Source organism: Vollenhovia emeryi, unplaced genomic scaffold, assembly GCF_000949405.1.
Source record: "Vollenhovia emeryi isolate VEMERY1.0 unplaced genomic scaffold, V.emery_V1.0 DF939121.1, whole genome shotgun sequence".
Classification (NCBI taxonomy): domain Eukaryota; kingdom Metazoa; phylum Arthropoda; class Insecta; order Hymenoptera; family Formicidae; genus Vollenhovia; species Vollenhovia emeryi.
Genome location: NW_011967245.1, coordinates 4,430,159 through 4,441,382, shown reverse-complemented (window position 1 = coordinate 4,441,382; position 11,224 = coordinate 4,430,159). Strand labels below are relative to the sequence as shown.

The 11,224-nt window shown below is 28.6% G+C and overlaps 2 protein-coding genes across 4 annotated transcripts in view; both read right to left on the bottom strand.

The window, feature by feature from the left end:
- The window catches only part of LOC105570333, a 5,362-nt gene extending 2,685 nt beyond the window's left edge, over window positions 1–2,677 (bottom strand). For 2 of the 3 annotated variants that reach the window (XM_012027455.1, XM_012027453.1), the window contains exons 1-3: window positions 2,603–2,677; window positions 1,626–1,989; window positions 974–1,309 (exon numbers count right to left, since the gene is read on the bottom strand). In XM_012027455.1, coding sequence (XP_011882845.1) covers window positions 974–1,309; window positions 1,626–1,981 — 692 coding nt within the window. In that variant the 5' untranslated portion in view covers window positions 1,982–1,989; window positions 2,603–2,677. The remainder of the gene's footprint in view (window positions 1–973; window positions 1,310–1,625; window positions 1,990–2,602) is intronic. The other variant, XM_012027454.1, reaches the window with a different exon arrangement.
- A 1,196-nt stretch (window positions 2,678–3,873) lies between these two features.
- Window positions 3,874–10,875, bottom strand: LOC105570367. The gene is made up of 11 exons (XM_012027494.1): window positions 10,466–10,875; window positions 9,723–10,058; window positions 9,306–9,516; window positions 8,929–9,084; window positions 8,796–8,842; window positions 7,610–7,666; window positions 6,825–7,196; window positions 6,028–6,363; window positions 5,186–5,387; window positions 4,060–4,215; window positions 3,874–3,967 (listed from the first exon to the last, which is right to left on the bottom strand). Exons 1-11 carry the CDS (start codon window positions 10,825–10,827, stop codon window positions 3,914–3,916), a joined length of 2,289 nt encoding a protein of 762 aa, XP_011882884.1. The 5' UTR covers window positions 10,828–10,875; the 3' UTR covers window positions 3,874–3,913.
- Between the last annotated feature and the right edge of the window lie 349 nt (window positions 10,876–11,224).

Genomic DNA, 11,224 nt, shown 5'->3' with positions numbered 1-11,224 from the left:
CGTAGCACCCTGTATAATATACTCCGCAACTTTTTGATCGCGGTCCACGGGATGGTAGAGGAGACTAAGACAAAACAGAAAAGTCCTGTACCATTTTGCACATGGAGGAATAGTTATCGAGTTATTGACGTTTAAAAATTGCCGTATTAGCCCAACCTACTGGCAAATGTAAGCACGCGGTGACATCCGCCCGCCTATCGGCCGCCTCTCGAGGTGGAGTGCGGCGAGGAATAAAGAGGCGCGCCGCTGTCTGTCCGCCGCTTATACGACCGTTCACAGAGTGGTCAACATTCTTCATAAATCTCTCTACTCTTTGACGCACACCGCCTCGAGCGGCGGCCGATAAGGCGGGCGAACGCATCTCACCGCGCGCTTACATTTGCTAGTAGGTCGGGCTAATACGGCGATTTTTAAATAGTAATATATTCCTCCAAGTGCAAAATGTTAGAGGATTTTTCTGTTTGGCTTATAGCGAATTCAGTTGCTTGCACTAGTGCGCACTGAGTGCACACTAAGGCTTGTTTACAGTCAATTCTTATGTTTAAGGATGGTCTTAAATATGTCTTGAAATATTTCGTAGCCAGTAAAATAATCTGTATAGCATCCACGCGAATCATTTTTTGGTTAAATACTTTTTGAACATGTATTTAAGACAAAGTTAAATATAAAAATTGACTACAAACAGGCCTTAGTGTGCACTCAGTGCGCACTAGTGCAGGCAATCGAAGTCGTTCTTAGTCCCCTCTACCATCCCGTGAACGGCGGTCGAAAAGTTGCGGAGCATCCTGTATATACAAAATTTTTTTTTAACGAGTAAGAAAGAATTAATCCAAAATTAATTTTAAAAGAGATACATAAACAAAAATTAAAATTTTGTACATTAAGTATAAGCTTTAATTATTTTTGTATTATTGAAAGAACGATTATTTTAAAAAATGGAACTTTATTGTACATAATTACATAAGAAACCAACTCAAAGATAAGGTTGTGATGATAAACACAGTCACCCAGCGTTCTTTCATCTTCTGTCATTTTTGACAATCGATGTTCCAAAATTTCAAGCTGGCAGCAGATGTGTAATAAAAGACCGCATATTACGCTCTCGCAAGCGACGTTTACTATACCGGAGGACGCCATACCTACCAATTGATAACAGTAAACACAAATATATAAAACGGGATGCGAATAATTGAACGGCACCCATGCCTTGTATGTCAAACTTCCACTTGGAAATGCCGTAAAAACCGACATCAAAATTATTGATATTATTGCCGCCATAACGACACTCAAGTATCGTAAAGTGTTATTCCTGTAAAATGACCATGAAAATTATTTTAACCAATATCTTTTATATAAGTTTTGTTAAACTTTATTATTTTATTAATCTATAAAATTTTCTCTTAAATTTTTAATTACAAATACAGAAGACATTTTTCTTTTATTGCAAAGAAAAATATAATAATTTTTTGGAAAATCATTCTATATGTTGTCTATAATTTGCACATCGCCATGCAAAATGTATATAATTAATATTTTTTTAAAGTTTTTAAAGGACACATAATAAATAATATGATATATCAAACGTATTATTAAAGAATGAGTGCAATATTTTCATTGATACTTACTGTACCATTTTCTCAAATTTTTTTTGGATCTCAAATTCGTGTTCATCTACCGCCGCAAAAGGTTTTTCTTTAAAAACGTTGATGATTACCATAATATTTTTACGATCTACCCACATATAAACTTGTTTATAGCCTGCGACTAATACAGTCAACATCATATATAAAGAATCGATGAATTCATCAGAGTTTTTAACGTTGAGCACGATGTTCATAAATTGAGATATCGAAAGTGTATATAATGAAGAGACAATGAAAAATGCATATGATTTATAAATTATATGTTGAAATAATGATGTCCATAATTTGGGTTGCCAGCATCCAGTCAGTACGCAGACTAGGAGTGTAAATTCCAGCATCGGAGCCTCTTTAACGAAATTTTGTTTAATACCAATTAATAATCATTAATTGTATTATTTTTTACTATTTTAAATAAACATTTCTCTTTTACAGATAACAATTACATCTTTGCTAGCGCTCTTTTGCAAATAAAGGTTACTAGAATTAATATAATAACTTTAACAATGTTGAAAAATTCATAAAAATTAAAATTCCATTTTTTATATATTTAATAAAATTCTGCTTTCTGTTAGTTTAAAGTACATTTTATTGATTTTAGAAGTACACTTTCCGTATAACATTGTTTAACTGAAAATATCAAATATTGATGTTTGATATTGAATTTTAATTAAAATTTAATGAAATTTTTATAATAATTCCGTCAAGAAGAATTTACATTCATTTAGGTAATTCACTACATGAATACCTTATAAAATGTTAATATCTCAAAAACCTAATATTTTATTTTTTAATAAACTTTTGATAAGTATGTAATATTTATATTATGCTCTCTTTCTCTCTCTCTCTCTCTCTCTCTGTCTTTCTGTCTTTCTCTCACTAACTCACTCACTCGCTTACGCACACGCGCATACACACAAACTCCTTCTGATTACTTTTATGCCATTAATTATAATACTTACGTTTATTATCAACTTTTCACTTTTAAGTTAATTTAGGCTCTTTATATAAGTATTACAAGCATTGTCTCAAAACTCGTTGCATCTCAAATGAAAATGAATAAGCCGATTTTGAAAGAGAAAGATAGACCGAGAATGTCTATAAACTATCTTGAGACTTTCCGATAATGATACTGTTCGTTACATATCCTTCGTATGTATCTTTGTTGTTATTGTAATTCATACACTCACTTGCGAAATAATATCTCACGAAATAATACCCCACGTAATATCTTCATGAATTGAAATGCGGAAATATTTCGGTATTCATGTCTTATTAGAGAGTTGTACTAGAAAGATGATGTACTATTATGTATAGAGAGATAGCGGGATAAGAGGAAAACGGATATATGCAAAAGCAAGTTCTTTGAATTCTTAATAAGTTATTCGACGTTGCAATGTCAACTGTTTGTCACATAATTCAATGCGTACATGCTTTTCGTTGTGCATATGTATGTCAAAATATTACTTCCTATTGTATTATCTGCTATTGTATTATCCAATTTTATCAGATATGTATCTTTGAACGTCAGTTAAGGAATTAGCTGCAGTTTCCCTCTATGAAATCTTAATACCAATAGCATATACACACAGTATTACTCAGTTTTCGTCCTGCAGCCGGTGGGCTAACATGTATACCCGCATGTGCCATTTCCATATTGATCTTACGTCTATTCTATCTCATATTGTAAACGTAAATTTCGGTAAGAAAAATTTCTTAATTCCGAAGAAAACTCTGTTACATATACTCACACACGAATCAAGAGTAGAATGCAAATTATATTTTTTTAATATACTTGTCTGTGTATAACTTACATACATGTCATGTTAATTATGTTTAGTACATGTTACAACGTAATGGTTGTTTCTAAGATAAAAATTTGATATTTATATAAAGCGTGTTTTTAAAATAGAAAAATACTAACCACATAATATATTACATACACATATGAAATGTTTATAATTATTTTATTCATATTTTCAACCTTACCACAAACATTTTTAAGTACTGATGAGATATTTTAATTAATACTTTTTATTTTTCCTAAAAAAGTGTTTAAACCTTATTTTTGTGTACCATATAATATAACAATAATTTTTCAAGGTGCACCAATAAAAACTCTAAACGTTTTATGGATCTGAATGTTATCTTGTCGATAATAACGAGGTATTAACATTTATTTCTACATTTTAACATTTTTTCCACGTATGTAATTTTGTAATAAAATAAATGTAAACAATAAGAATAATAATTTCTTTTTATTAATTATGTCACTATTCATTTGTTTGATGCAGCAAATTGAAAACTGAATATGACATCTTAAGCAACTGTAAAAAATTATTAATACATTAAAAGTTATTCGAAATAATTGCAATTGCATATATAGTGATAACGTTTATCTTAATTGGCTGATACTGACAGCTACGAACGACTCGATATTCATCGTAATTATGTATGAGCTAGTAAATTCGATGGGAGTCATAGCGCGTCTCATCATTAGTAGGAGATCTTTCTTATTGCTATTACTAAGCGCTGGCCATTCTATGTGATAAATACTATTCATCAATTGAAGGCTCTAAAATTGTATGTTTTGTATTAATGAGAAGTTTTATAATTTTCGTGATTATTTTAACTATACTTCTTTTTACAAGCAATTTTTTAGAAATATTACGCGTCAATTTTTTATTTTGTTATTTTGACTTAAGTTATAAAAAAAAGTGTTTTTTACATATGAAATGTAACTGCTTAATATATTAACTGTAGTGCTTCTTACACGATATTATATTTTTAATGATAGAATAAAATACTTTCGAAGCAACGCATTTTTCCATCGCATTAAAATGTTTTAAACAGAAGTTGCTTGATTTCGAAAGCAATGGAAATTGATGAACTTAATTTAATTTCAAGAATCTTTACGAAAGTCATATCAAAGTTAATAAAATGTTTACAATTGAATTATATGATTTTTTTATGTACATCAATTTTCCTTGTCATTTTGCATATAAAATAGTATTAGAGTAAAACAATCAAAAAATAAATATTTATTATGACGAAATATTTCATATTTTCTAGAAGATATTTCTTACATATAGGTTTTTTCATGTCAAAATATGTAATGTATTCGAATATAAAAGAAGAAATATGTTTTTTAAAGTAGGTAGTCATCTCTCGAAAACATTTATTATACCTACGTGACTTTAATATAAACTTTGTAAAAACCCAAGGTAATATAAAAGCCACTGTTTTACTTTTTCTAAACCAAACCACTTCTGTTTGACACATTTTTGGGTGAAATATGTTATTTCCAAAGTATAATATTTTATTTTATCATTAAAAAAATCATTAATATTAAGCACTTACTTTCTGCATGAAACATCATGTTTTGATATCTGATTCAAAATTCCCCCAAAAATAAAAATAAAAATGAAACACTTTAAAAAGTGACTTGCTAATTCTCTCAATTATTGTTAGCCCAACACAATTAATCCTATTTTAAATAATATTTAATATATAAAGCATATAAGATTAATTTAAATAAGATGTACTTTTAATTTAACTTCGTTTCCAAACCAGCAGTAGATGAAAATCTGTACTAATATAGCACTCGTATACATTATCAATGGAATGAAGCTCACGTAGTCGGTCGCCATAGCTATTCGATATAAGTTTGAACACAGTACCAACATACTCACAGCAAACTGGATAGCGATTATTTTTGCGAACATATTATTCACTGTATATGCGTATCTGCGATTAAAAATTCTTGGTTTACACCCTTTAAAAAAACTTTGTAGTTATTTACGGTTTGTAAAATTTATTTTACTTAAATTTAGTTGCTTATTTAAGACAAAATATTTAGAATATTTTAGATTTTTCTCACAATTCTTTTTCTATAATTTTTTGTTTTCAAATTTATATTTGTTCGGTTAAAATTTTGCTAACAAGTACGTATACTTTCAGTTACAAAAATGTATGAAATAAATTAAAGCGTTTGAATATTTAATTTAAGTATTAAAACTCAAGTATTTATTAAAGAGTTAATCTTTACAAAAATTCTTTTTTAATCTCTTGTCAATCAAATGTTACTTAGAGTTCAATTAAACAGTTAAAGATTTTGTTAACTTACATATTCGCATTTCTTTATTTCGATGCTGAAACGATCTCTAGATTTTTATCTTTTACAAATAGGAAACTTTTGCTATTTTCTCAATTGCAAAAAATAATTTAATTTGTTTTGTAATTATTTATTGTTTTGATTATTTTTCTATTTAATAAATAACTATTGTTTCAAAAACATATCTATACTTTTTACATGCAATCTGTGTTTTCTAGTTGGAAGAAAAAGCTTAGAAGAATTTTAAATACAAAACTGCTTAAATAAACTAACTCAAAGATTTGGTTGTGGTGGCAAACACAGTCGCGCAGACTATTTTGATCATGCGTGAGTTTTGTCAATCGATATTCCAGAATTTCAAACTGACAGCAGATGTGTAGCAAAAATCCGCAAAGTAAACTCTCGACAGCAACATTTACTATACCAGAAGTTGACATGGCTATTAGTTGGTGAGTATATACAACAAAATATGTAGCAGGAGATGAGTAGTCAAACGGTATCCATGCCTTATATGTTAAATTTCTTTTCATAAGATCCGTGGATACAGACATCGTTAGTATCGATGTGATTGACATCATGACGATGGTTAAATACCTCCGCGTATTATTCCTATAAAATAAATAAGAAATTAAACTAATTTTATAAGTTGTTTGCAACCAATTTTGCAAGATCGGCTCGTTTTCTTTTTTACATCTCCTACATTGCTGTTTCTATTTGTTATTTAATTTTTATTTACATGTTTTAATTTTGCACCTGTATTTATAATTGTTAAAATATTTTATAAAAAGTTTTTACATAAATGTGCTTTAAAAAATTTTAATTAAATAAGAAACAATTTATACAGTATCTATGTTCAAGCTATTGTATATGAAATCAAGTTACTATACCATACATACAATACATACAAGTTACTATACGATAAAGTATATGCAATAACGTTGTAAGATATATTACGCTATTATTACTATAAACAATAATATAAAATACTTTAAAAAGGCACGGTAAAGTATTTTACTTAGAAAATTCAAGAACTGACTGATTTAATTGTACAATATTCTAACAACACTTACTGTATCTTTTGCTCAAATTTCTCTTGAATTGTTACTTCGTGTGTTTCATATGGTGCAAATGGTTTTTCAGTAAGAACATTTATTATTATCATAACATTCTTACGGTCTATCCACATGTAAGCCTGTTTGTAGCCTGCTACAAGTATCGTCAACATCATGTATAAGGCATCGGTAAATTCATCAGAGTTTCCGACGTTTAATATGATATTGATAAATTGTGAAAGTAGAAATATATATAATGAAGATATCAGAAACATTGCATAAGCCTTATAAATTATATGTTTAAACAGCGATGTCCACATGAGCGGCTGCCAGCATCCAGCGAGCGCGCAGATCATGAGTGTAAATTTCATCAGGTTCATTTGAGCTTTTCTTTAACGTAAATTAACCTTTGCAATTTGCTGTCAACATTATATTGTTGTTTATCGTAATCGAAATACGTCTTCTTTAAAGACGGATTTTAAGGACGGATAAAAAAAATGTTAAGAATGATTTTAATAATTTAAAGAAGAGATACAGCATCCTTTGAAATCTGTTTTAAAATCTTATTATTTATACAATTTTATAAATAAATTCTGTTTAAGCTATGTTTTATGATTTAAGATCAAGTAAAATAAAATATTCAGTATTGTATGAAAAATTGTAAACATATTTAATTTCAGGAAAAGAAATAATTTTTCATTAGTCATCAAATTTTACTTGTGAAAGTCGTAAAGTGAAAATTATACACTAATTAAAAATTAACTGTTCACCTGTTTTATAGTACTAATTGTAAGATTTCTTACATATGTATGTATAGTGCACTTACAAAGACTTTATGTTTAATTTGCACTACTTGTCTGCTTCAGCTGTCACAATTTTCTATCACATTGTCAAGACTAAATTAAACTGCTCACACAATTCAGGAACATTATTTGATTAAATCTTTGTTTCTTATCAAGTGACAATGGATAAAATGTCTATTGCATCTCTCGATGATCTTCTAATTGTGATATGTCTACTCGTCCCGCGCGTATCCATATTCCTGTTATTATTATAATATGGAACAACGACGTTCTCGAGAAATAATATTTTCATGAACCAAGGCACAAAATTGTTTCTAGATGTATGTTTTATTAGAAAATTACATAATGTACCATCTACGAATATTTTCATGAAGACGACGAGATAGAAGAGGCAGATAGACATAGAATAAATTCGTTGAACTGTCTCCGGTGAGATATATTTCCACGATTATGTTTCCTTCAATATGGCTCGGTTATAGTACATTACAAAATATTTTTACTACCTGTTCGCAAAGTGTACTTGATTGTTGCGTAGCGAATCGTTAGCTATAGTTCATAGCAATGAAATTTTAATGTTGATAGTCAATACGTTCATCAGTCAGACAGTAATACACTTTTTGTTAGAGTGTACTGTTTATTATCCACTGTCACATGTCGAAATATCATCACATGCTTTGTTGAATATTGTGACTCTTATTTTTATTTTCTATTTAGTGAATATATATGTATATGTTTATATATGTATATGTATGTATAAGAAAATTATTTTAAATTTTTAATTGCAAAGCTGATGATGTTGTGCACGGCAGATATAATCAAATTTTTCTACTATAATATATTTATTTTCATGCATTTTTCTTTTTAATAGAATAGAATGTTTATTCCCTTTCGGGCATTGTACATTGGCGCTTTTTTCAGGGAGCGTCCCCCCAATCCTCATTTTTCTTTTTAATATTATTTATTATAATAAAAGTATCAATCAACAGTTTTAACGCAGGCTATAAATATTTGTAGTCCAAGGAGAAACACAAAATATAAACATTACTTGAATATATCTACTGGTAGTAAAATTTTTCGTAATATTGTCTTAATTTATAATTTTGTCTCTCATTCATACCTTGCATGTCGCTTCGTGAAACATAATTATAATTTTTATTTATCAATTATGTTGCTGCTTTATTCTTACTGTGAGCGTTTCAATAAATTATAAGCTGAATATGATGCTTTAAGTAACTGTAAAAAATGTTGAAAATTTTAACATTATTTTAAATATACTTTACAAAAAGAAGTAAATATATTTTTATAATTGATATACTAACAGATACAAACGATTCAAGATTCATTGTGATGATAACTGCGCTAGTAAATTCAATAGGAATCATCGAGCGTTTCATGATTAACAGGAGATCTCTTTTGCTCTTGTTATCAAGGATGTGCCATTCCATATTGTATATGCTGTTTGCTACTCCAGTACTCTGTAAGTAAACTTTTAATAAAATACTGCATATCACATTAAAAATATATTACGTGTTGTGTGATAATTCTTTATCTTTATCTCTAATTTCTACTGTTATAATATTTCAAATTCTAATAGTTGCAGACAAAATTTAATTAATTTCTTTTATATAACAAAATTTAATCAATTTATTTTATATATATGAATATAAGATCATATGTATGTAGGTGAATTATGTACTTTTAATTTGAGTTCATTTCCAAACCAGCAATAGAGAAAAATCTGTGATAACATGCAAGCTGTATACAGTATCAGTGTAACGAGACCGCCATTGAGCATCAGAGTAGGAATAGAAGCTAATTTGTATAAATTAGCACACACCACTAGCATGCTTACTGCAAACTGGAGAGCGATTATCTTCGCAAACCTCCGATTTACCATATACGCGTATCTACGATTAAATAAAAGATTTTAGTGTATTCTCTATGTATGTAACTTTCAAAGTAATGTATCAATCTCATCAGACATCTTTTATAACATTCTTTTTCGATTAAATCATTTTCAAACTACTTTAAAATGAGAATTTTGCACAAAATGTATTAAAAAATGCCAATACTTCAAAATTTTTTACATAACAGAATTGTTTTAAAAACTAACTCATATATACGGTCGTGGTGACGTACACAATCACGAAGGAAATGTTGATCATGTAAAATTTTCGTTAGTCGGTATTCCAGGATCTCAAGTTGACAGCAAATCTCCTGCAGGAGTCCAGATACCAGATTGTCACAGGCAACATTTACAGCCGCAGTAATTGACATACCTATCATTTGGTGAGTGAATACGAAGTAAAATATAATGGATGACTTATATTCAAATGGCACCCATGCCTTGTATGTCAAGTTTCCATTCATGAAATCCATAATGACGGCATTTAAAATTATGCATATGACTGTTATCTGGACGAGGCCATAATACCAGGACGCGTATTTCCTATAATACATGTTTCTTATGAAAATATTCTAATGGACTATGGAAAATTATTATATCTATTTGTTTTTCAAGCATTTGCTTATATTAGTTTACTCACATTGCTACATTATCCTCGAATTATGTTACTATTTATATTTATGTTGTTTGTGAGATATTGATGATTTACAAGCATTGGGAGAATGTAAAAAATAATTATATTCGGAAAATGATCAAATGGTGCCAAACACAATATATTATGTGATGTTAAACTAAATAAACACAATATCAGATATGATTACATTCTAAAGTATCGCTATATGTATTTAGTAATGCAATGAATGGAGTTAAAATATTTCGATTATTCAGAAATGGATTATTGAATGATGACTGATACGTTTATACTTGTGTAACTCGCAAATAATACTTACTTTATTATTTTATCATATTTTTGTCGAATCATTACTTCGCATGATTCCGACGGTTTAAAAGGCTCCTCCGTAAGAATATTTATTATCATTCTGACGTGTCTTTTAGTTATCCACATAGTAACTAATTTGTAAGTTGCGATAAATACCGTTAACGTCATATATATATTATCACTTATTTCACTGAAGTTGTCAATGTTAAATGCAATGTTCATAACTTGTGATATTGTAAATGCACTTATTAAGCAAATTAGCAATATTCTATAACTGTCATATATTATATGTTTCGATAACGATGTCCATGAAAGCGGTTGCCAGCATCCGCTGACCGTGCAGAGTATAAGTGTAAACCGCAACACAAGCATTCGAGCTTTTTTAATTTACTCTCGCCTACGCATAAATTACTTATAGTATTATATCTGCTCATTTATATCATAATTCCAATATTATACATATGCAAAATAAAGAAAAGTAAAATAAAAGTTTTACATATATATTTAATTTATGAAATTTTATATTGAATTTATGAAATGAAATTTAATTAAATTTCAGAGATTTTAAATAAATTTCACTTAAATAGACTTTAAAATTGAATTATTAAAGTTTTTATGCTAAAAAATTAACAAAAAAGTTTGAACAAATTTCTATGAATAAATTATCTTCAAATAAAACGTTTTGCTATATAGAACTCGTATAAAAAGTCATAATTTTAAAACAATATAATCATACACTTTTATTTGTTAACTGTTATATGTATAAAAC